Source organism: Cheilinus undulatus, linkage group 10 (assembly GCF_018320785.1).
Source record: "Cheilinus undulatus linkage group 10, ASM1832078v1, whole genome shotgun sequence".
NCBI classification, from domain to species: Eukaryota; Metazoa; Chordata; class Actinopteri; order Labriformes; family Labridae; genus Cheilinus; species Cheilinus undulatus.
The window spans coordinates 20219576-20246647 of record NC_054874.1 but is presented as its reverse complement, the minus strand read 5'-3'; the positions used below and the strand labels follow the sequence as shown (position 1 = coordinate 20246647).

Here is a 27072-nt window from a genome sequence, read left to right as displayed (position 1 = left end):
TTTCCTTGCATAGAGATTCTTGTTGGTCAAACAGTGCTATGATAAAGAAGGCTATTTACAACACGTGTAGGTCGTAGTGCTTTCAGCCCTGTGTGGCTCTATACTCAAACAAAAGCAGAATGCTAAGACCTTGAAGTCGAAAATATCTGTCAGAAGGAGATAGAGGTAAGAGTCATTGATTCTCCTAGTAATAGCTTAGCAGCCACTCTCACAAGTACGAGTACAGGCCTATATCATCAAGATCACAGAAGCAGAGGAGAAGGAGCTGCTGGTTTGAAGGGCTCCAGTGAAAAACAAGAGAGGAAAGAGAATATTTAATGAGCTCCACTGATAGGGAAGTACGTGCTTGTGGGCCTCATCTGACCTCAGAAACTCCAGTATCGAGATCAGCTACTTCGGGGTGCTGCATACGTAGTAATCCGCAGAATTAATCCTTTGATGTGTCAGGAATTATTACTGATGATAGAACCATCTTGTATGTCACATCAGTTTCTGAATCCATGAAATTTTAACAAAAAATGTGGAAGAATGATATGTTTGATAAACCATACTTTTCAAGCAGACACATTTTGCACGTATACATTTACATTATTTAAGCATGATTGCTATATTTGAGTAATTTCTTCATTCTATTCACAAACACGATGTGTATTCGGACTGTTGGTTCCATTTTGAAATGCAGACAACTCCAGTTTGCAGAAGTAATCCCCCCTCAGCACAGTACTTGGCAAACATGCAAAGATCTAACAAACAGAAATCACATCACGTATTTCAGATGTGCCTTTAATTCTGCCGCTCCTTGTAACAGAGCAGAGGTCCGCTCAAATTTTAATAGGATTGACTGATGTTTAAGATCATATATGAAACTTCTATCAGAATACTCAGACACACTATGGTACAATCTAAATGTCTTTTTCCCCTATGGAAGCCTTTTAGGCCCAATTCTTGAAGCATCAAAGAGGATGAAAATCATGTTAACTGGAGTTTGATTTTATGCTTTCACATGGATTTCCATAATGTTCTTCTCTACTAAATCCTCTAGTCTGTGTGGAGCTTAGGGAGGGAAAAACACTTTATCTGGAATTTCACACGTTCTGTTAATAAATGACAACTCTACAGACCTGTGAGCATGTTTTGTTTTAAGGTGATTCACACCTAGATGTTCTGGAGAAGTTCCAGCAACAGGGGCATTTCCCCCTTATGCTCAGTTTGATTGGACAGTGTAGTGCAGGCCTATTCAATTAGCGGCCCGGGGTCCACATGTGGCCCAGAACCAACCCCCAAGTGGCCCAGCCCATGGTGATTCCAGAGATGCAGAGGGCAACATCTTTTGCAAGTTTTTTATAAATTCCTACAGTATTTCAGACCGTGAATGCAACACTCCGCATAGCTTGCTCCACATAGCATAGCACTGTGCTGTTTTGAAGCCTGGCTAGCAGTGTTGACAGAAGTAGCCCCACGGTACAGAGTATAAACATTTCCTTTCAACTGTAGCTACAACTGTGCAAATTTAGTTTTTATGCACTTGAAGATGTGCTTAGGTAAGATTTGCCAAAATTATTATTTGCAGAGTTTAATTTTATTTTTTAATTCTATTTATTTTGTTTATTTCAAGTGAAAGCAACATTTCTACTACCTCAGGTTATGTTCAAAAAACATCTATGTTGTTGTGCTGTTATGCGCTTTTTGATGTGCTTTTGTCATGCTGCCAAATTTAAAAGGGAGACTGAATGAAAAGTGAATATTTTTCATCAAATTGATCTGTATTGGTTCGAAATGGGACATTTCCAGATGCTTACTGGGCGCTGAACATGTCTGGCCCAGCTACATTTCTTGAATTTAAAATTTGGCCCAGTTAAATTTGTAGTTGAATAGCCCTGTTGTAGTGCATGAGCACACCAAATAATTGTGTTCATTGAGTGAGTTCATATTTTTGGTGAACAATGAAGAGATCAGTTCATTTTTCAAACATGGAAAAAATGTGAGCATAGTTCAATCTGAAGCTGCTGAACAACCATTCATAACCAGAGAGGTTCAGACTGTTGTCTGCACTGTGTGCTGCAGTCACTGCACCACTTTGCTGATCCTTCCCTTCAATTCATCCTGGGCTGACATGGGTATGGTATACCTCTGGAGCTTTTCTCAAAGCTATAGTCCATGTAGTTTGTTTCTTTGGTTATAGGGATGCATGACATGCGATTTTTGCTGATATCCCAAATGTGAATATTTACAAATTAATATTAGCCGATACAAGGATTAATACAGACAGAAGTGCCGGTACTCCCCTATATCACCTGTAGTCAGTGTGTCACACAATCATGGAACTAATTTGGCCAATATGGAAACTAAAGAAAAAGTCTGATTGACTCATAAAAGAGAGAAATAGACATGAGAAGGCTGTTAGTTTTTTTTTTTTTTTTTTGTAAAAAATGTAAATAAGTTTGTTCCAATCAGTCCTTAGTAATTAATGTTGACAGTGTTTGATACATTAAAATCTTTGGATTTTAATTCCTTTTTATTTATTTATTTATTTTTTGTCTTTATAGTCCCATAACTTTTTAAGAATTAAAGTGACATTGCTGCACCATGCATATTATTAAAGCCCAGGTTGTACTGGAAAAAAAGGATGGTTAGAGCTTAACTATGCCACACAGGGTTTATTTTTTACAAGCTTTTTAAGACAAAAAGTCCCAACAAGACACAATGGTTAGAAAATAACCGAGAGCTCTAAGGAAGCTACGTTTAAACCATTCCTAAATGGACGCTTGAGAAACTGAGCTTTCACATTTGCTTCATTTTTCAACATCTTGATTACACATGGCAGACGAGTGAACAGACTGCAAGGAAACGACGTTATGTTAGCAACAACTGAGTCATATTAACAATGCTATTTCATGCATGTAGGCAGAGGTAATTTAAAGGGAACATATTTTAACCTTTTAAGACACGTTTATTTTGGTCTCACAGGTCCCCAAAACATGCCTGTGAAGTTTGTTGCTGAAAAAACACTCCAGTATTGGATTTTTGAACGACTAAAAAAACCTCTGTTTCAGCCCTGCTTAGAACGAGCTGTTTCTGTGTCTGTAGTTTTAAATGTTAATAAGCTGTCTGACTCCGCCCCTTATTACATCCCTCTCAGGAAATGGATGTGGTTGCCCACATCTGTCGGCTGAGAGGAGGAACTTTCTTCCAAGTGGGGAGGGCCAACCAAACCTGGGGGCGGTGCTAACTCCCTACACGAGGTCATGAGGCGAAAATCTGAGAATGTCTTGTTTTAGCACACATTTCCTGAAATATATTTTGCATATGTGACCTTTAAATTTGCTTGAACATATCACTAGTATTCAGTTGTGCATAAAATCTTCCTATTGTGTTTTAGCTGTCAAACATATCACTCTGATGTCCATCTTCTGTGTGAGAAGTAAGAAGAAAAGCTGATCTGCAGGGTGCTGTTAGCCGCTTATTGTGACACCAACCCAGTGGCAATACAAACAGGCAATAAAACAGAACATTTTAGAAAAGTCAATCCTGTCTCTAATGGTCTCTGTTGCTTTTGTTGGGTATACAGAGGCATCAGTATTGATTAAATCCATTTTGTAACCAGCTAAAAACTCCTAAAATTAAAGTTCACTTAATGCCAGTAAGTGGGCTTTAGGTGTTAGGTAACAAATTGATCAAATTAAAATAAAAGCAATTTCAGCTTCTCATGATGAAACAGGATTTGAACAACTCACATGTGTGATTTTTATGTGAGAAAGGCTTTCCTCCAACCTTTCCGGCAATGGTAAAACAGAAATTTATATGCTTCCCCCTTGTGTAGAGGCAGCATTACCAGCAGCTGTTAAGCCCACTGCCCCCTCCTGAGAAACATTAATTTGAGCCATAAAAGTTACTGGCAAGTAACCCTATTTGATGTGACTTTTACTCGGGTATCTGGCCAAGAAAGAAATGTGTTGGCTGTTCACTATCTGAGGTTGTTTACACTGGATAACTACAATAAAACATCAATTTTCTGTTATCAGATCTATTTTTTTTCTGTTTTAGCACTATGGAACAAGATCTAAATCTTTATATAAAGGTTTATTTGGTCACCAGTATATATATTATGTGTAAAATGATGAACCATAACATGATTGAAGGTCATCTAACAGGAGCGGATGATGCCTATCTGTTGGTGGGCGAGCTCTGGGCTAACAGGTCCCAGTGACACAGCATCTACAGGCCAGGCTCTTTATCCCCTCTCATCCATCATGCACTCTAACAGTCAAACACACTAGTACATGCAGGGACACACACATCCACACACCAATGTACCTCTGAACTCCCCAGAGGATTTGCTTGCACTATTTTCTGTCCAAACAGCAGCTGAGGTTTTTAGCAGTGGGGGATTCCCAAAACTGGCAGAGTGAAGAGAAATTTGGAGGTCATCAAAAAGGGGCATTTAATGTTATCGCCACTTAAACAGCTTCTTTGCTTGAGATTATCAAAGAAGATTATTGACATTTTCCTTCAAACAAACAAAGTCCTGTTTATTCCAGCCTTACTCCTCGTGCATGTCCTTGATGTTTTATTTTTAATGCATTTTTATTCTTACAAAACACACTCCTGAACCTTTTCTTTGCATCCAATTTAGGAAAACACTCATGTTTATTTATTTATTTATTTATTTTATCATCGATTAGTCTGCCAATTATTTTTACAGCTTACGGTTGAACGCATGAACAAAATTGTGAAAACAACTCAAAGCAATTACTCGAAGCCCAAAACAGCATCTAGATATTTCCTCTTTAGTCGTATAAATACTCTAAAAACAAAAGACTCTTTACTGACAGTCATGAATGACAACAAAATAATAATCAAGCCTAACATTTCAGAATGTTTTTTGTTTTACAAATGACTGAATTGTGATAGATGATCAATGCTAAAGAGCTGAAAACTAGACTCTCTGCATATGACATTTTCTCAGCCCTTTAGAGCCTCCATTAGTCAGTGAAACACCAAGAGAGTACTGGCTGGGCTGTGAATTACTTTACACTTACATCCATATTTACATTAAATATGAATACAAGTATATAATGTATATATTGTGTACATTGTGGATGTGTGCTAGAGGGACAGGTGGGCTGCTTCTGTCCAGTCAGAGTCAGTGACTCAGGCTGCAGCAGATCAGTCTGAGCTGACTATAGTGTTGCGTCTAAATGCGCTCATATTTAGCTGGACAGTGAACTGAACCGTGAGCGTAGCTTACTGTGCAGATGGAAATTAATCGCTCACGCTATGAATTACAGAGAGTTAGAGGTCTGTCAGCGTTAGCTGGATAAATGGCACAGGGGTACACTACACAACTTTCACAGTCTTTACAAGCTAGAAGTACACACTAACAGACTGATTTCAGGACATTTTTGTTTGATGACTAGGGTTGTTCTGATTTCATGCAGGGGGGACTTCAAAATAAAAGCGTAGCTTGAACATTGATTTGGATCGGAGTTTGCACTGGTATGGGATCAGTACTCTGTTTGGACTGATGTTAATGCTCTGGTATTAGAATTGGTATCAGGAAGGAAAAAGTGGTATTGGAACATCGTTAATGATGACTGAAAGACGATCTCACACTGAACAACTGCACCTGATGAGGGATCACAGACGACATAATCTATCGAACCAACTAGAGCCAACTGAACGCAGCGAACTCCAGGTGGTCCAGGTTTGCTGTGTCACCACTCTCCCTTTCTCACTGTTTGCCATCATTGTTTTGATATTCCTGCTACTTTCCATTGTCTCCTGGCGCTGTTTCCTGTGTCCCAACCTCTCTTTTTAATTGGCTGTTGATAACACATGTTTGCAGTTGGGTCGATAATCAGTTTACACTGCATGATTGCATCTAGATTCAGCTCAAAAATTCAAACATGTTTGACTGTGACTGAAGTCAGGTCCGGTCTGTTCCTCTCACACTCTAACAGATTTTTGGGCCATCTAGCCATGCCGACTGCTCCCGACTAGTGCGATCTGGTGCAGACTTTGCCCAACTAATCTGGCAGAAAAAATCCTGTAGTGTGCCCTCAGCTTTGGTCTGTCGATGTGCTCCAGGGCCTGAAATGTAGAAACATTAACTCTTGTGGTTTGATTTCAAAGTAAAACCTTACGGTACCCGCATTTCGAATAATGATTTTATTTTGAAGCTGTTTCCAGGTCAGTTATTTTGTGAATGATTTACTTGCAGCATTGCTGAGCTTGTTGTTGGAGTCTTGACTAAACTTTCTAAGTTATTGATTATGATGATAATTACCTCATATTCCTTCAGATTAGAGTGCTGTTGGAATGAGGTGACCACCATAGCTTCAACATGATGTTGACATTTAATAGTGTTAAGCCCATGATTATTTACAGTGATCTTTTTTACTCACACATCACAGATGCCTGTGCAGATAAGATTATCAGAAACAGGGACGCTAGTGTTTTGCATGTATACAGGGATATGAATAACACAGTACACAGTATCCTAAATATGATCATAACTGGGATATGACTCATAACCAGGATATTACAGTCCATGTAAACACAGTCATTGATTCACTCTTGGAGTAATTTCGGTTGGCCGGCCACTCCTGAGAAGGTTCACCACCGTTCTAGATGTTCTCCATTTGTGGATAATGGCTCTCCCCATGGTTTCCTGGAGTTCCAAAGCCTTAGAAATAGCTTTGAAACCCTTTCCAGGCTGATACATGTCTTGAATTACTTTAGGTTGTTGCATGATGGGTTGCTTTTTGAGATTTTTGTCAGACAGGTTCCATTTAAGTGATTTCTTGAATCAACAGGTCTGAGATACTTCGGTTTATCGTTGTTTAATGTTGAAATTTGTTTGGTGAGCTGAAAGATTTAAGTGTGACAAATATGCAAAAAAACAAAACAAAACAAAACAAAAAAAAAACAGGGCAGTATACTTGTTCACAACTCTACTATCGTTCAAAGGTATAAAAATCCTGCCCAAAAAAAGAAAATAAAGTCACTATAATACTAAAATCATTTTTAACACTTATATCAGTTAAAGAGTTAGTGATATCAGGTACAATAACAAATAAAATAAAACAGCAGCAGTGCTGTAATGCTAACTGCTGTGGGTAGTAAATGTGCTTTTTTTGCCTGATTCCTGCATAAAGCTGACTTTTAACCCAGGAGTTAATTTGAAGTGTAAATAGATGTTTACATGGAAAGACTAGTAACAGCTTCTTTTGAACGCTTCATGGCAGCGTCTCAGCCGAGCCTTTTTTGAATCTGGGTCTCCCGTTTGAGTTAACAGTTTGAAGCACTTCACATCTCTATATGACAAGAGCTGATGCATTCCCCCAGGGTACTTACCAGCTATCTCCCTGTGACAGCTTCCCTTATTCAGAGAGGAGGCTGGTCCTGATGTGGGCTGGTGGAAGGGGAAGAGATGGAAAAGAAGGAGGAGGAGGAGGGGGTAGCACCGGGACGAGGAGCTACTATGAGGACCAGAGGGAGAAGGAGACGGAGACCCAGGCAGGCGGGGAAATGGTGGTCACGAGGCTGAGAGGAGAAACAACAGAGCCAGAGAGAAAGAGAGTGTGGGTTTAGTGGAAGGATAAAAGACGAGTAAAACAGCTTAAGAGATACAATCATCGTTGACATTTAATGTTCACGACCCCCTTCCCAAGGCTGTGCAAAGCTCTGGCTCATGGGCCACAGAACAACATGGAAGTCCAAACAGTGCAGGGCATAAAAAGGTTTTTTTTTATTCGTTATGAATTATCCCAGCATGCCTGCAGGATAGCACATATCCCTCTGAACGAGCATTCCAGGCCAGCCATCTCAAGTGATGCATCAGAAATGTAACATCCCCATAGCACAGCCAAGTGTCCTGATTATAGAAGGGAATGAGGGCGGCACAGTGTGTGTGTTTGACCAGTGAACTGGAGATGGGATGCATGGTTCCCTGCAGCAGGATGGAGGAGGAGGAGGAGGAGGGGGGGGCGGAGGCTCTGTTAGCTGCAGAGGAGGGGAAAAAAAGCAGGAAGAAATGAGATTGGAGAGGACGGAAAGAGAGAAAGGGGCAGACAAGACAGAATTATCTTTGTGTTGTTTACCACTCAGGCCTCATGCAGCCTCCTTTAATGACCCTGTGTATATGCACATGGCTGTCCCAGGACTTGTGAGTAAATTAGCATTATTGAACTTCAAGGTGACACTCACAGAATCATTGAATCATAGTAACTGATGTGTTATATCTGCCGAGCCAGCGACAGACTCAGTCGCATTATTTCCACCTTCAGTACAATATTTTTAAAATTTAATTACTAGCAAAGATGCGGTTGAGCCGTACCTCTAACAAAGCCATCTCTCCTCTGGATTTTTTTTTTTCCAGACTGAAAGATCAATCTATGCTCCACTGATGAAGCGGTGGGATATTATGGGGAAACAATCTGAGAGGGGTAAAGAAGAGGCAGTCAGGTGAAGAGAGATACAGCCATGCTTGAGGAGGATGTATGCTTAAGGGGATGACCAGATGGCTGAGGACAAAGACAGACAACAAAAGAAGAGGTCAAATATAGGGATGAGGATGGAGAAGAGGAGAGAAGAAGTGTGTGAATATATTCATATCTGTAGTTAAAGGTTTTAGCCCTTGACTGGTAAAATGATGACTGGTCAGTGACCCTGTTCTAAAGTTTGACTTGGTTTATGGCTTTCTCTTTAGACATCCAACTGTAACCTTTTAAGAGTGTGACATAAGGGTAACTCAGCTCACACACAGCAAAAATTAGAGTGTTGAAATCTCAGTTTTAAACATGTCAGAGTTCATTTGAACTCTTATAGTGTCTTTGAAACTCTATTCAGAGTTAAACGGCCTCCCACATTGGAGTAAGTTCACAGTGTTAACCTGATTCCGTTAAGAATCTTGGGGGCAGATTGTTCCCATCATTCCCTTAGGCTGAGTGTTTAAATGTGTTTAAGATGTATTTATATGTGTTAAAATGTGTTTAGATGCTCTCTGCTGTGCACCACAGGGGTCCCTTTGCACATGTTTTTGGTGGTTTATTGTTGTTTTTGATGTTAGATACTTCTGCACCATGAGTGAAGTTATCTACTGAGTTCCTGTGGCAAGGGCTGGTCTACAGGAAAGGCTGGTGTACAGATTCTCATTGAGGGTGTTTCCCAACTCAACATTTGCCTCTTTGGTCCATCCCTACTGTTAAACACCTGACTTTGCCACAGGTGTCCAATTTAATGGTGATCTTTACTAATCATGAAAAGAAAATTGGAATGTATCATGTAATTGAAGTTGTAAAATCTTCAAATTAACCCCCAAGTTTAAGGGCAGAATAAAGTGTTGTGTCAAAATCATTATTTCTACAATATTTTCAGATTCATATAGTAATTCATTACGTGAGTATTTACACCTTACAGTGTTAATATGAAGATTACACTTTAGTAGTGTAAAATGATACACCAAAATTGCACAAAAAAGTGTTGAGCTAAAGTAACATTTTTTTGTGTAAATAAATCCATTTTAACAATTGAAAGAGTCAGTAATGACAATTAGTGTTAAGGTGCCAACTCTTCAACAGAGTTAAATCAACACTCAAAATAAAAGTTATTAAATCACTGAGGATTTCAGCACCTCAGAAATCAAGACCGTCACAAAAATTTCCCCAATGCTTTGTAGAAAATCAATTCACAAGGGCAGCCATACAAAAGTCAACAGGGGTATGCTGTGGCGAATCCAACACATGATTTTTAGTAATAATTTTTTCTCTTTATTCACAGTTATGTATTTTGCTCTTATTGCTGGGTTTTTTTTTTTGGCGCTGTGGCTGTTCTGGGGTCACCCTGCCCTCCTTCAAGCCTATGTATCAAGCAGGAACAGCACACATTCCTGCTCCTCCTGTGGCGGCAAGGAAAGCCTGTGGCAGGGAGAGAAGCAGCAAAAAACCCAGAGTGGAGCAGGCTTCAGTGACATCAGAATGATATTAAGTCAGATATAGCAGAGAAGAGGAGCTGGGGTGGAGGAGGGTTGCAGAAAGCAGCTTGCAGAGGGAGCAGCAAAGTATAGCCAAGCTAGACCACTTTAAATAGCCTATGGCACTATGAATGCAATTAGCCAATACGAGCTTGGACCATATCAGCTGGCTGACAGCTGATGAGGGCTTGCATGACATCAGCTGATCTCAATATATGGCAGCGCTCAATTCTGCACCCTGGCCAAACTAGCGCCACACGCTTGATTTCGCTTGAGTGTCCACTAGAGGTTGGCTGAAAGAGCCCCCAGTGTCTCATAAAAACTGGGGGATAGACCTTCTAAGACTTTTCGCATAGCACTGATAGTGCTGAGTTTAGCATGAGATTTGTGCTTGCTAATTGCTCCTCTTTTGCAACAAATCCACTGATAATTTGTATATGCAGGCACTAAAATGCACTCACATGTGTTTTGCCACAGGCACATCAGTGGCTTTGCACTTAGATCACAACACCACAATGACAGAGTGAGACAGAAAATAAAGAAAATTTTCAGATGGAAAGTCATTTCATGCAGAGGCATGCAGCAAATGCACACATATTTGCTCACTGGATTACTATGTTTAACTCAGAGACTGGGAAATAAAAGGAAAAATGCTCTCATAGACATTCGAGTGCAAAAATTCTACATATTGTACCTATAAAATTAAACGTCTTTAGTGTATTAAGTATGAAGAACAGTCTAGAAAGAAACCATAATGTGAGTTTGGCTTTTTCACAATAAACTTGACACAAAGGTTGAAAATTGCAGATACAGTCCTTTGGTTCAAGTCGCAGCGCTCAAATCTTGCCTCAGTTCTTTCCATAGACGGTCACTTTCATATTCCTCACCTTCACTTGGTTTCAAATATTCCTCCTGATCACTCTTTTGTTTGCTATTTCCTATTAATAAACATGCCGGTGAATCTGCTCTGCTCATTTGTTCTGCTGTCTTGCCTTGACTGATAGAATTAGAGTTCATTAAAATTTTAATTTACATGCACCTCAAATTAGCAAGATAGCAAATTGGTGAAGCCTGTAACAATAGGGTGGAATAATAAGAAAGTTACAACAATCTAAAATTGAAATGTTGGATTGAAAGTCATAGATTCAAAAATGAACTCACAGGTGGTGCTGGCTGTTTGTGAAAAGAGACAAAACTTCTTTGTTTCCTCCATTTGCACCAAGATGAAATAACAAATTGCTTCGCTTTTCTCTCAAAGCACTTCTTTTTTTTACACTGTAGCTCTTTAGCCTCCTGATGGAGGAGACATTTTTACAAACGAGATGACGCATTTGCTTAATCAGTCATGATGAACAGCACAGCTAGCTCCTCCTAAAAGTTCCCAGAGCTCTGGTGAAATCTCTTCAATCTACTGCTAGTAAACACTGTCAGAATCCCACAAAACCTCCTTGTGCACTGTAGCTTGTTAGCCTATGACCATGGAGGAGGGTTGATAGTGGTTATGAGAGAGAAAACAGGATGTTTGTGCACAGCTCAGTGTATGGCACTGCAATAAAAATCAATAACACTGCTTCTATTAAATGTATGTAGAGTTACACTGAGTGTGGTCCACTCTATTTATGGTAAAAGCATGCAAATGGTTGGAAATATAAATCTTGAAAAGCCACACAGGGTACAGGTGGATGGATAATTGTGCACAGAGAGTGTGGCTTTTGTGGTGGCAGGGGTGTGTCCAGGAGGTTGGCCAGGGGTGCAATCACCCTCCCCCCCAGAAATTTGACTGGCCTCCTCTGGTCCCACCCTAAAATTGTAACAATAATTGATGTCACATAAGCAAAAATTCCCAACTTACCAAGCACCTTTATGCTTTCTTCTCACCAGTAGGCCCTTCTAGCTCTTTTTTTGATGCTGTAAACGCAGGATTGGTACAAATTAAACATTCATACAAAAGCACTGAAAAGCGGGGTCTGTTGTTTCATCTGCTGTGTTATTTTTCCATCATGTCTTGCCACCTCAATCTCTGTCAGAATAAGTCTCACCCAATAAGGGTGGAGAAACTCTTGAAAATCTGTGCCAAGGCTGGTCTGTTCTGGAAAGAACAAAGCAGAGAGTCGGCCTCAGAGCAAGGCAATATGCGTCTTTTGGGAGCACCTACGCCTGACCTCTAACTCAGTGGATAACTTCACTCATGGTGCATATTTGTCTCCCATTAAAAACAACAATTCACCAGAAATGCAAAGCAAAGGAACCCGAGATAAGACATATGTTCCAATTTTGCAAAACTTGACTAGTTCTTACAGGACAGCAGCATTAACAGTATGTCTGCTAAGGGCATCTGAAAAAGCTGATGCTATTTACTTGTGTGTGTGGATAAGTGATTAAGGAGTCTGGCAGATCTGATGCCCCAAAAACACAACCAGGCCGGTTTTAAGCTCATGGGATCCCTGCTGAATGCAAACTGTCCCCCTGCAACAAGCTAGCGACCCTGAAAAGGTCGCAACACAGAAACTTGTATGACCAAAGGGGGCACAACGAACATTCAATGCAGAGGGAGAGATAGAAGGCTTGTGTGGACATAGCTGTTATTGAAGCTCATAGCTGAACCTAATAAGCAGAGGACAGCTGAGCGGAGAGAAAGAGGCTGCCAGATCTGCTCCCCCAGGACAGGTTCTGTGTCAGTACTGGCCCAAATTAAGAGAGAGTGCAGCGAAAAAACTGGGCCTCGATGAGGGCTGGAACTCCTACTGGCTCCTATTCAGTGTGGGAGATTGCAGCACTCACCCTGCAGCACTTAGCCACAATACTGCTGTCCATCTGTTGATTCACTTATCAGGAAGCAGTGCTGTGTGTTTGTGTGTGCGTTTGTGCACGCTTGATTTTCTGCATCCGTGCATGTGTGGCCTTGCTTCCTTTCTCTGTTTGTGTGTGCGTATTTGTTGCTGAGAATGGATGCTTACACCTTGGGAGAGGTGTCTGTGGCCAGACTGATAGGGAGGGAATAGAATTAAAAAGGATGAAGAAAATCCAGACAGTGACTAGATCTCTTATTTATGGGGCAATTGTGTTTAAGAGGCAAGTATGTGAGCCCTGCCATGTTTTCTTCACAGTGTAGGTTTGTATTCACTGTAGAATTGTTTAATATGATGATGGGCATATCCCCATGTATAGAACACATTCAGAAGCAAGGCACTACTTGAAACAATCCGGAGTCATTAGGTTACTGGTAACTGATGATAGAACCAGATAAGGTATAAAGGGAGGACGCATGAAGGGCTCAATCATTTACAATCTACAACAGCACAATGCTCAGGTTGCATGGGGATCAGGCGTGAACAGCCCTTTTCAAGTCCAACCACAAACTCCCTATCTGACAAAGGTATGGGCTTTGACTCGGCCACTCCAGAACAGGTCGGCTGCTGAGAAGTATCCCCACAGCATGATGCTGCCACCACCATGCTTCACAGTAGTAGTGGTTTTAGATGATATGCAGTGTTTGCATCTGCCAAACAAGCCCCATTTTGGACTCATCAGACCAAAGAACTTTCTTCCACCTGACCGTGGAGTCTCCCACATACCTTTTATTGAACTCTAGTTGAGATTTAATATGACTTTTCTTTAACAATGGCTTTCTCTTATCCACTCTCCCATCAAGAGCAGAGCTTGTTTTGTTTTACCCTCTGCCTTTATAAGTCTTCCAGGGTCGGCTGCTGAAAAGCATCCCCACAGCATGATGCTGCCACCACCATTCTTCAAAATGGGGATGATACGTTAATGGTGATGTGCAGTGCCAATCAAAGCGTCTTGTCCAGTGGCCAAGGGCAACACTTTGGTCTCATCAGGCCAAAGAACTGTCTTTCACTTCACCATAGAGTCTCCCACATGCCTTTTAGTGAACTCTAGTCGAGATTAAATATGAGTTTTCTTTAACAGTGGCTTTCTCTTTGCCACTCTCCCATGAAGCTTTGACTGGTGAAGCACCCAGGTTGTTGTATGCTGAGTCTCGCCCATCTCAGCTGCTGAAGCTTGTAACTCCTTTAGAGTAGTCGTAGGTGTCTTGGTTGCCTTTCTAACTAGTCTCCCTCTTGCATGGTCACTTAGTTAGTGAGGCCTTTACATAAAACTGTATGGAGCCGTCTCTCCTGTAATCCAAGCATTGTGTTGTAATATTCAGAGTATTTACGGACGTTAAGAATGCTTGATTACCCAGTGGAAACACTTGAGAGTCAATCAGAATAAGTGATCAGCCATTCATGATAGGGTAGGAAAGGCAAAACACACATCTGTAGCTCCCAATGTTGGTTTACACATTAATGGCTCGTGACTGAAGGGAAGTGGCTCCTGTCTGACAATTTGTGCCATCCCACTAGAGTGCATGATGAATACACAAACAAATGGAAGGTTTTTTTTTATTATTATTATTATTTGTCATCTGATGCACACTCTGATAAAAAGTAACCACTTGTATCGCTGAGATCTTCATTCCCAAATGTGTCAGTTGCAGATTTGTTACAGTAAAAACATTCATTCTGCTGTTTAATGCTGTATTTCTTCCTACCTTTGACTTCAGATAAACATTTTACTCAACAGTTTTGTGCAGCTTGTTAAAGGGGTTTTTTTATCCTCTGGGCCAACCTTGAAAAAATGTTATCTTTTTATCTCTATGTAACACAATTTTTGCTTTTTTTGATTAGATTTTGACCTCATTAGATCTCATTTTTTAATCAAAGCTCTGCAACAAAACTGAATATAAATCTGACAGACATCCCCACATTCAAAAAACCAATTATTCTGAGTGAAAGGTCATTAGAAATTAAACTCACTCCTCTCTAGAGGAAAAGAGTTATATTTCTCAACTCTTTTGTTGGAGGTAACAGAGGCAGTGACAGGCGGAGGTGGTGTTCACTGGCTCTGAATGCTGCACTGAGTCCAGTGAGCCAAGTGATAACTGGTGGGAGCTCCTGGTGGGAGCTGGAGACCTTCAGTGAATGCTGTGACGTTTCTATCCTATGGCTGCCACTTTCCTGCCAACACCAGCTCACAGAGAACTGCTTTTATGGATGTTGTTGGGATTTTTGCCATCCTGCCACTTCGCAGGCTTTAAATGACCAGATCTGCTGTCATCCAGAAGCAATGCATGCTGTCATTTTGTGGGTTGTGCATAAAGACACATTCCCATTTTCAGATCCAAATTCAAATAATGAAATTTGATTTGTTACTTCACCATGTGATGGTCAACCATTTATAGTTTCATCTTTATTTAAATACAACCCTCAGAGGACATTATGGCTGAATCCCAATTCTCCCCCTTCAATCTTAACCCTCAGTCTCAAAATGCATGTTCCCACAAAGTGTGAGGGCTGTCCCAATTCTCCCGAGAGCTGAGTTGAGGGGCGAGTTTGAGGGCTTTATCTCCCTCAAATTTAAAATGTTCCTGGAGCTCCCTTGGTATTGAGGGTTATCACTCAAAGAAAGATGGCGGCGAATGCGGGGTAGAAATTGAGCTACAAATGTAAGTATTTCTTTTATAATAGAGATCTAAAAATTACTCCACTCCAATATCTTAGTTTAATATTATTTATGGATTATTTGCCTTTTTTTAGCGTAGCATTTACTTTAATTTTTCGATCATAAGCCCGTAACCGTGCGGTCTTGTTCTTCTTCTTCTCCTTGAATTGACAGACTATGCAGTTTTGACACATTATTGCCCTCTACAGTCTGAAATCGTAACTGCTATTAAGGGGTGTCACATTTCTAAGTCCTGACATGGCCCTTACAGTTGGTTTTGAGGGGCGAGTTAAGACTGAGGGTAAGATTGAGGGTTAAGGGAAAAATTGGGATTCAGCCTAAATCCTGACTTTAAGTCCTCAGAACCCTTAAGACTCTGTTTCCTTCCCTTGCCATAATGTCCCTTATATATGTGCACCTAAAAAATAGGATATCATTTAAAAGTTCATGTTTTTCCTTTGATTTACTTTAGAAAGTTAAATTTTATAAATTCCAGATTCATCTTATACTAAATTAAATATTTCAATATTTGTTTTGTTTTAATCTTTTTACTCTTTATCTCAAAATATTAGAATTTAGTGGAAAAGTCAAATTCACAAAGGTTTCCTGAGCCTTCATTCTCTCACCCTGGTTCAGTACACACAACCACAGTCATGGGGAAGACTGCTGACCTGGCTATATTGTTTAAAAGACAATCTTTACCATTTTTCATGAGGAGGGTAAGCCACAGAAAGTCACTGCTGAAAAGGCAGGCTGGTCTCAGAGGGTGTATCAAAGCATGTTCGTAGAAAGATGACTGGGAGGAAGAGGTGTGGTAAGAAAAGCTACAAAAGCAACAGGGATGAGCTCAGCCTACAGAGGACTGTCAAATGAAGCAGATTCAAGAACTTAGTCAGCAATCAAGAGCCATCGCACAGACAGATCCAGGAAATTGACTACAAGTGTCATGTTCCTAGTGTCAAGCCAATCCTGAACCACAGACAACGTTATCTGCGTCTCACCTGGACTACGGGCACAAAGAACTGGACCACTGCTCAGTAATCCCAAGTCCTGATTTTAGGTGAACTAAATTTTGAATTTCATTAGGAAATTAAGTTCACAGAGTCTGGAGGAAGATTGAAGAGGCACAGAATCCAAGTTGCTTGAAGTCCAGTGTTTTCAGTTTCCACAGTCAGTGATGGTTTGAGGTGCCATGTCATCTTCTTCTGTTGGTCCACTGTACTTTATCAAGTCCAGTGTCAATGCTGTCACCCATCTACCAGGAGATTTTAGAGCACATCATTCTTCCGCCTGCTGAGAAATGTATGGAAATTCTGATTTCCTTATCCAGCAGGACTTGGCACCGCCCCACAGTGAAGCCAAAACTACTAGAAACTGGTTTTGCTGGCCATGGTATAACTGTGCTTGACTGACCAGCCAACTGGCCTGACCCAAACTTCATAGAGGATCTCTGGGGAAATTTCAAGAGGAAGATGAGAGACACTAGACTCAACTACACAGATGAGCTGAAGGCTGCTATCAGAGCTACCTGGGCTTCACAACACCCCAGCAGTGCCACAGAGTGATTGGCTCCATGCCACGTCAAGTAGATACAGTCATTTGTGCAGAAATAGCCCCAACCAGTTACTGAGTGCATAAATGAGCATCATTTTAGGGGAGGTCAACATATTTGACTGGTGTTTTGTGATAGCGTAATATTTTGAGATAGTGGATTTTTTATTTATTTATTTATTTATTTATTTTTGTGAGCTGTAAGCTGTAATCCTCAACACATCTATTAAATATCAATAAATCTAGTTTTTGGTGTGTTTTTGGATTATCAGTTCTGTGAGATGGTAATACCTCTGTCTCCTATTAGTAGTTTGATAAAAGTGCAGCACCCAAAAACAAAAACAGAGTCATGTAACTACATATGCATACAGTATCTATGTAATATCTGAAACCAAAATGTTTTATCTGCTTATTTAATTGTCATTTCCTCATTCAATTACTTTCATTATGTTTATGTATATATATATATATATATATATATATATATAATTATTTTTCTTGTTTGCATGAGGATCATGAAAATTTTTGAAACAAGTAGAACCATGTAAAACAAACAAACAAAAAAAATAGTATGAATATTTTTATTTGCAGAGCTTAACATCAGTGAAATTTAGGTATGCAGTGGGGAACTGGATTTTGCATGGATACTTTCTTACTTCCATGCATTTTTGCAAATTTTATCAACACCTTGACCCGGAAATTGATCATGAGTCATGTAGAAGGACAAACAGTTTGCGTCATACGTGATTTGTAACAACAAACATCTCCCCTAAAAACAAAGCAACCTTTCAAAGAGCAAGGAATTTTGGGCCTCCACAGTCGCAGAACTAGTCATATTTATCCAGAAGGGACTGACTGTCATACAGTAATTGTATGATTATTCATATTTTCCTCTGGCTATGTGGCACTTGTGCTTTGCTGACCACACTGGGGGTCATTCAGGGTCATATAAACCCTTAGTTGGCAGGTCATTAGTCAAGGACCCAGTGACCCAATTGATCTGCCAAGAAGTGATGATGCTCACATTAGTGAATGTAAATACAAGTTTTTTTTGCTGAGTAATGCTCTAACTCTAGTGACCTCTTGTTCTCCTTGCAGTTTGCTCCCAGTTCTCCCGTGGAGTCTACGCCATCTTCGGATTCTACGACAAAAAGTCCATGAACACCTTGACCTCGTTCTGTGGTGCTCTGCACACCTCTTTTGTCACACCCAGTTACCCCACCGATAACGAGGTGCAGTTTGTCATCCAGATGCGGCCCGCCCTTCGCGGCGCTGTCCTCAGCCTGCTCTCTCACTACAAGTGGCAGAAGTTTGTCTACCTCTACGACACGGACCGAGGTAAGTGACAGCCAGGTCCTTGAGTCAGGGCTTGAGTTACAGTGAGGAACTGTTAAAGTAACTCAGCACACCAGGGGCAGCAGGGGATAGATTTCCTCTGTAATACTTTGTGAAAGCCTTGTAAATGCTTGATCTGTTAATGCGGGGCTATTTAATACAGTAGTTTGGTGTTATGTAAATGTGAAATACATTCTCCAGCAGCTCGTAATACTTGTAAGAACACATTAGACTTTTAGAAAATGAGCTACAACCTTTAGATTCCTTCATCAGCTGGCTGGTTGGACTCAGTTAATCTTCTGTTTAATCATGTTGTTGATATTGGCTCGTCTTTCATCTGAAACGAGGTATGTCACTGCTGCTGCTGCTGCTGCAGCTGAAATGTTTTCTACAGGAATCAGAGCCCCTGCCTGCCTGTGGGGGCTGCTTATTGTGCTGCATCAATAAGGGGGTTTTGTTCAGCTCCCAATTGTGTTGCATTGTTGACAATAGAGTGTAGTGTGTATGACGACCTGTCAGAACCGTGAAGTGTTCATTTCTGTTTGTCCTAATGTCAAATGAGAGAATGAGCTCATTATCTCCTGATAGAATAATGATCCCCTGCTCCTACAGGAACTTCAATTTGTTCAAACAGCACCTGTGCAGGAGGGAAGGAGATGTTCAGGAAGTGGCAGACAAAGATGCAATATGTCTTCTTCTTAGTGCCAAAAAATTGTGGCTGCAATTTCCTCCTGAACCGAGCTCAGCAGCTTGGATTTGCTTTGTTTATTTGCTCATTATAGAAAGGTCTCGACCTCCAGATATGCTTCAAGCAACATATCTCTGCAGCCTGCCCTCTGCTCTCTGTGTGACTCTTTTTTCTAGTCCAGCCTCACGCCTCTGTGTTCCTTTAAGGCAGAATTTGTACTGTGCTTTAGTCCTCTGTCTTTGGGTCTCCAGGCCTTAAAAGAGTCCAGAGCTGAGGGCCTAAATCCTCTACACAGCCTGCAGATAATACGTGGTTAATTAGGGTCACTCTGACTGGAACACTCATTGGATCTTCCCTGCGGATGCTGGCAACCCACACGTCCTTCAGAATAGCCAGTGCTGCCCAGCTAGCAGTCCCCATCCCTGTGCTTTTCCTCCTCTGTCCTACAAGTGAGGCTGTCTGGGGCAATGACGGACTCAGAGCGGAGGAGGGGAAAAAAAAGCCTTAAACATAAAAACAGAGGAGGTGGTGTTTGAGAGAGAAAGAGTGATGACAAACAGACTTTACTGAGAGAAGAGAGGGACAGAGGGCGGCAGAAAGAGTGAGGGAGGAGGAGGAAACCAAACAGCGATTCAGTGCCGCAATTAAGGCAACAGCAGGCGCGTGTGATTTACACTCTGATACCTGTGTACAGACAATTCCCCGCGTACAGTGCATCCCCGTGCTGAAACCCATGCCAAGCCACTTTTACCTCTTCCCTCACTGCCAGTGGTGTAAGACGATCCCTTATTAGCGGGAGGACATTGGCCCCAGGAGGGGATTAAAGTCGTTTATTGATGCACTCCATCCAGCACTTTGGGGGGCTTTGACACTTGGCTCATCAAGCAGACAGATGTGTCAGAGAGCCTCTACCTCTGCTTATCAGGTAGTGCAGCTCCCCTGGCAATACGAAAACTGACTGCAGGCTAAACCAGAAGGACTGACAAGGGAAAATAGTCTTCAAGGGTGCATGCTTTTTTTTTTACCCGGAGGCTACGAAGCAAAAAGAAAACTGATACACAACTGTTTTATTTATGTTGAGTTATACTCTTATTTAGGGTTATTTTTGTCAAACATACCACTACAACCCTATCAGATAAGCTCCTGACCCCTGTCACTGATCTTATCTAGTACAGTCAGAATCAGAATTAGCTCTATTGGTCAGGTAGGTTTGGGCAGACATTAATATAGCTGTGGTTAACTTTGCTCTGAATATACTGGCATTGAAAACTCAAATAGTGAACGGTGGTAACAAGCAAGTTGTTAAAGTTAGGTTTGTGTCGTTCAAGTTTGCATTGATAATACCACCAATCAGAGTAGCAATTCTTGACTGGTCAACATTTTACCCATTCCCAAATGCTACCAAGCATTTATTCTGTACTTTTAACCGAGTATACAACAGCTACCTCAGTTTTCTTGTGATAACTGTGATTATAATACATTTTTCCCATTACTCTGGGCTAACTTTTACAACTATCTGACCAACCATTTTGGTTAGCTGCTACAGTGGTCTATCCCACTGGTTTTCTAACTGTTTTCTTTGCCCGGGGCATACCTAAGATAAAGCCAACCTCTCAAGGCACACCACTGTGTCTCCACACACCATTTGGGAACCACTGGTCTACCTATTACTTATAGCAAATAATTCAACAGTCCATCTCCTACTTTGGCATTGACCACATCCATTCACACTCAAAATGTCTAATATTAATGACGCCACTAAAAGTGAATATTGGTACAATAAACAAAGAGTACTGCCTAGACCCGCCCTCTTTGTAAAGTGTCTTGAGGTGACTTTGGTCATGAATTGGCACTGTACAAATCAAGATTGATTGAAATTAAGTTGCTTGCATTTTTACCAATCAGAGCAGCGACTCTCAGCTTCTCCACATTTATCATAACTGTTGAGTATCATTTTTATTCATTCAACATTTTCAAACAAGTATTTCACCATTTTCTGACATTTGTTTTTAGAATTATGATTATCAAAAATATATATTATTCTGGCTAATTAATCTGTTCCAGCTCTTAAGATTTTTTTCATTTTTTTACCCATTAGAAAAGCAACTCTCAGCATCTTTACTCTACCCATAGCTTTAGTTTACTGGGTTACTGCAGTTAATGCAATACTATTATTTAATTATTAAAGCACGTTTGAAAACAGGGGTTTACAAAGTTCTTTGCCATGCAATAAAAAAGCAGCAGAACCCAAACAAGAGATGCAGACTGCAAATCGACATGAGGCGCCCAAACACCATGAAGAGAATCCTTAAAGTAGAAGAACCTAAACAAAAACCCAACCTTTATATGGAACCCAGACAACATTATTCCCCAGACTTAAGGAGATGTCACTGGTACTAAAACATTCCAAGACTTTAGGAGGAGTAAGACATCTCAAGTTATCATAAGTACTAAAATGTCACTTGATATCATGAATATCGGGCCAATACAGGAACCTACAGTTACAAACTTGAGTCCAAGTAGGCCAAAGATTAAAACAAAGTGAAGCAATAAGTATTAAAAAAACAATAAGATGGGTAAAATAATAAAGGAAAAAAAGAAAAGTAAAAGCTAAGTATGAGAAAGGATAAAACTTTAAGTAATAACACATAAAAAGGGTAAAGGCTGTTATGGTATCCCCCTGTCCTTCCACAAGCCTATGTGGAGAGCATCAAGCAGGAACAGCACACGTTCCTGCCTTTCCTGTGCCTACAAGGAAAGCCTGAGGCAGGGAGGCAAGGAGCAAAAACTCAGAGCACATTAGGCGCCATTAACAACATAATGACATTCATTAAGTAAGATGCAGAATAAAGGAGGAGCTGGGGTGGAGGAGGGTTGCGAAAAGCGGCTTGCTGAGGGAGCAGCAAAGCGTAGCCAGGCTAGGCCGGTTTTAAATGTAGCAGGATGAGTGTGATTAGCCAATAGCGCTTAGAGCGAATCAGCTGGCCAACAGTTGATGAGGGCTTGCATGAGTTTAGCTGACTTCAATAATATTGCGGTGCTTGATTCCATAGCCTGCCTGAATTAATGCTATATGCTTGATTTTCAAACTATTCTGTCACTATTTTTGGCTGTCACAATTTTATTTGATTAATCTGTTTCAATTGTTGATTCTGTACTTAAAGGTTATTGAAACTTACTATTCATTATTTATAGCAAACATTTCCTTTCATTCTTTAAGCTAGGTTATGGGAATGCTGATCCTTTTTTAGCAAGTCATTTCTATGGTTTACCATTAAATTTAGCTTTACAACCATGATATTGAGCTGATTACTTTAGTGTTTAGACATCTGATACATTTTATTTCTTTAAGCTAACTGTGCTAATAGCATTTCCTGATAGTTGAAAGCTATTTGCATGAGCATTCATTGCACATTTTTTTGTAGCTTTAATGAATCATTTTGGTTAGGAATACGTGGAGTGCTGTGTGGTTGGTCAAAGCTGTTAGCTTGTTTTTGTGAAATAAATCTACTAGAGATCAGCAAACCTAGATACACTGACTCTTTTATTTCTCTCCTAAACTAAAAAGATTTAGATGTATCTTTAATCAACTGAGCTACTCCACAGTCTCTCTGTGTAAGCCTTTTTTTCTCACTGCGGCAAACAAAGAACACCCAGGGGTACAAGTAGCACTCCTTGGGAATCACTCATCTATTAAATTCTTTGTTCACTCTAGGCGACGCTGTATTGGGTCATCCAATTGAGAGTCAATGAAAGATTATTGGCCTGCAGTCCATTGTGTTATTACACTATAATGGTTTTCTTAAGCTAGCATTGTTTGAGGAAGAGAGCTGACATGTGGAGAAAATCTGCTTTGATGCACAAAATCTTAACACATGTAAAAGAAGCAAGAAAAATTAAATCTTAGCAACTGGTTTACAAAGAAGTTACCTTCTGATAAACTGTAAATGAACAATAAAGCACCTGCTAGGATATTTTTGTTGCTGTTTTTCTTGAGTGCCTTTTCTGCCTCATGATTTGTGTTTGATAAAAGCATTTATTGTGCCATAATACTAGAAGCAACTTTGCAATTATTCTCCAAACTCTCCTATTAGGGAGAGCAAACACAGCATATTCACTGCCTGAGTTACACAGAGAGGTTTTATTCAGTCAATAGAATAGATTAATTACAGCAACACTATTCATTTAGCTCTGTTATTGGCTGGCAAAAAATGCTTTTAAGCCTCAGTGCAGGGCTTTCAGTAAGAGAGACTGTCCATATGCTTCTGGCGGAGATGTTTTGGAGAGAAATGGAGGTAAAATTTGTACGGTAAATGCCAATATCAGACATCTGAAAGATGATGTGAGAACTGCTCTGGAAACAAATGGATCCTCCAAATGAATGTAATGTAGTCTAATGTATCGAGAGGTATGCATGTGTGGGTGGAGGGAGATGAAAGAAAGAACCACTTTCTCTTTGAATCACTGACCAATAATGCAACACTCCTTCATAGGATTTTTCTCTAAACACACAATTTTTTTTGTTTGTTTCAGTTTGCATCAGCTGAGGAATTTCCCCCTTAAAACTCTCCAGCTGTGCAGGGTGAAGGTAGATGGATCTTGCCCTTTCTGTTAGGCGGTCAGGTATGGGCAGATAATTGCCAGGTCTGTGCAGCAGAGACAGATGATTACAGGCTTTATTGTCTCTCCCAGGCACAATCAACCCTGATTCAGCAATCTCACCTCTACTTGATTTATGAGTCGCTTTCTCTCTCTCTCTCTCTCTCTCTCTCTCCCTGCTCTATACTCCTTCCCTTTATGCTTTAAGCTTAGATGTCCCTTCTTTCTGTGAGACTGCCTTCAAGCTGTCTGTAACTTTAGCAGAGTAGCTGCAATCTTTCCTGCATTATCTCTGAAGCAACCAAGCAGAGATAGTTTGCACTAGCTAACACTGTTTCGCTAGCACCTACCGTACGTGTTTAAAATGAGAATGATGGCAAATTTAATAATTTCTATGAGCAGTTGTCAAAAGTAGGCTTCTCATGTTTGTTAACCTGACACGCCAGATGGATTTGTTTCACACATCCGTATGGAAAACCTACCGTACTAAGTATATGGGAAAGGGCAGGGGCTTTGAAAAAAACTCAGAGTGTGATTGGATGAACGTTCCGTCTGTCACATCGGTAGCTGCGTACGCGACTGAGGTGCGCACGCGAACAACTCACTGCTGTTCTTTGTTCTTCTTTTAACAAAGAAATGTCACCTACTTCTGATAAAAATGGCGCTTTAGCAGCATCCACGCTAAGCTCCTTTAGCAGCATCCACGCTAAGCTCTTCCGCCATAATTGCACCAGCCTCTTGTTGCTGCTTCCTTACGTCACGGCTCCGCCGCAGCTAAAGGAACTGCCCCCCATCGCTGATTGGTCCTGTCACTTTCTAACCGGGCCCAAATGGTTCAGACAGGAGCTTTGCAAAATGGATTTGCCAGTGAGAAAAACAGAAACGGGCATATCCATCTGCTTTGCAAGGTTACATGTCTCATTGGAGTCCATCAGTTGTAGCTAGCTAGCTGATTAAACTAACAGCTTAAAGAGTTGCTTTAGGCTCACTTTTTTTGTCTTCCTGGCTAGAATTTAAAAGAAATCCAAACTGTAGGAGGAAAAAAAATTGTACTGGTACATACATGGTATTTTTGCAAAGATGTACTCAGCAGAAAGTTAGCATCCTGAGCAGCGGGTTTGTAAAAATTATAGGGCAATAATGAATTGCATCCTTCAGCTTTTATTGAAGTATAAATTTAGTCAGTGTAATGATAACTGGTAGGGATATTACAATCTTAACCTTATTTGTTTGCTTATCTAACACATTTATTTCTTTAACCTTCTGAAACCAGCACTGTCATATACAACAAGAACAGACACGTCTTATTCAAAGTTAAATACTTCTGAATGATAAACTGTAGTCACTTGCATGGTTTTCTAGTGAGCCCAGAATGTGGCTGACTTTCTGGGGTCTTAATAGATTAAATCCACATCAGTAAGTTTGAATTTGAATGTCTTCTAATTCATTTTGTAATCTATTTTTTAATTGTCCCTTCTGCCAGCAGCTAACGCTGTTGCCATATTGTCTGTTTGTTTCCAGCACATCAGATTTAAAAGTCCCTGGAGCCTTCACGATCTCACTCCGTTTTCCATTCCCTGTATTTCCCAATTCCCTTTGCTTTGCTCTTCTAAAAACTACACTTTGTGCCCTGAAGACCTATGGACCAATGTCCATGATTGTACTGAGATGCTACTGTCACTGCAATACTATGAAATTAACAATACCGTAGTAGTGCATAAGACCGATAGCCAGTATTTCAAATCGATGTGCATTTGGAATGACAAATATAACGAACTTGAAGTGTCAAAAGTGAAACTGCATTTAAAAAAAGAAAAATGAACAGTTTAGCACTAATTCTGTCATCATGAGACACAGCACAAAGCAACTTATGCAACTTGTGGACAGAACATAAGGTGAGACCGTAGAGAGTGAAAACAAAAACAGAAGGGAAGACACCTTTCAGTTGGTAGGACACATTTTTTTTTTATCATTTATCAGTAAATTAAAAATGCAGATACGGACAATTGGCAAAATGCCACATAATGGGTCTATTCGTTTTAACTTCCCATGTTAGATGAATACCAGCGTTAAGACACTAATGTGTTAAACTCAAATGTCACCCATTGATTTTGGAAGCACAGCTCTGAAGCCCATAGATACCAGTTGCTATATGACTGTCTCAAACTAACTCCCAGATGATGTAGATGTCCTTATTGGATATTACCCACTGTGTGGACGTTGCAGACATTAATGAAATTTCAAAGCATCCACAGAGATTGGAAGCAGAGAAAAGAAGAATTTTAACACAGATGCTATATTTTTTTTCAGACATTTTAGACTGGATGCTTGATTTTCATTTTGACTTGTATATTACCAGGTCAGAGCTTTCAGACTGCTTTTGTAAGAGCTGCATCTCATGCACATGATGAGATTGAAGAGAACAGAAGCTAAGCTTTGTCTGTCAGCCAAAACAGACAGGAAAATGATAGACAGCCATATTTACCTTGTTTTTAAGATATGCATGTCCGCATGAGTAAAATATGGTTGTACTGTGTATTTTGATGACCTTGATGGTTGCAAAAAAAATGGAAACTCTTGGTCTAAGTTGTCCCCTAAACTCCAACTATTAATGGAGCTTTCTGTCTCCACAGTGGTAGAACTTGTCACAGTGAAGATAAACAAAGAACAAATACACTTTTGACAAAAAAAAAAATCCTGTTTCTTTGGAGAAACTCCTCCTTTGTAATAAATGTTCTTAATCTGGAATTTTCCCGTCTCAGTTAGGCTGTACGATAAACCAAGCCGCTATAGGGAGATTTAGTGAGGTAAAACTGATGAAGAAAGACAGGGCTGTAGAGTCACATAACACTACACAGGAAAGGATCCCTCATCTCTCTTAAAACTCCTTTCCAGGGTCTCTCTCTCCTCTGCTTCTTTCCTCACATCTCTCCATGCATTTCTGGTGGGAGGGGCTAAAATAAGAGCTAGGGACACATGCAATAAAGGAGCCCTGGGTTGCATAGTAGGGCTGTCAAATGGTTAAAATTAAAAATTTTGATTAGTCTCAGAGTTTGGACAGTTAATCGTAATTTGTTGCGTTTTGAAATCCCACGTTTTTGCATTTAACATATTTTTGTTTCATTTTGAATTTTTGTACTGTCTTAAACTAAGGGTAATTGACTTCCTGTTGGATACAGCTTTTATTTTGAAGGAAATAAGGATCGAAGAGTATGACATGAACTTGACCCCAGAAAAAGGATTTGTAATGGATTGTGTGCTTTCGGGTTAGTACAAGGTTGCCTGCATCCTATGTTGGCTTCTGGAAGGCGTTCAACTCAGTGAGTAGAGATGCCCTCTGGAGGAATGTGGAACTCTGCAGGATTTGCTCATCCAGCTGATGTCTGCCCTATATCCTGGTACAGAGGGTGCTGTGAAGTGT

General features: G+C 40.4%; 1 protein-coding gene across 1 annotated transcript in view; it reads left to right on the top strand.

Annotated features, from left to right (window-relative positions):
- The window catches only part of LOC121516351 (glutamate receptor 3), a 152759-nt gene that overhangs the window by 26472 nt on the left and 99215 nt on the right, over positions 1-27072 (top strand). The window contains exon 3 of the mRNA XM_041797597.1: positions 18128-18367. Coding sequence (XP_041653531.1) covers positions 18128-18367 — 240 coding nt within the window. The remainder of the gene's footprint in view (positions 1-18127; positions 18368-27072) is intronic.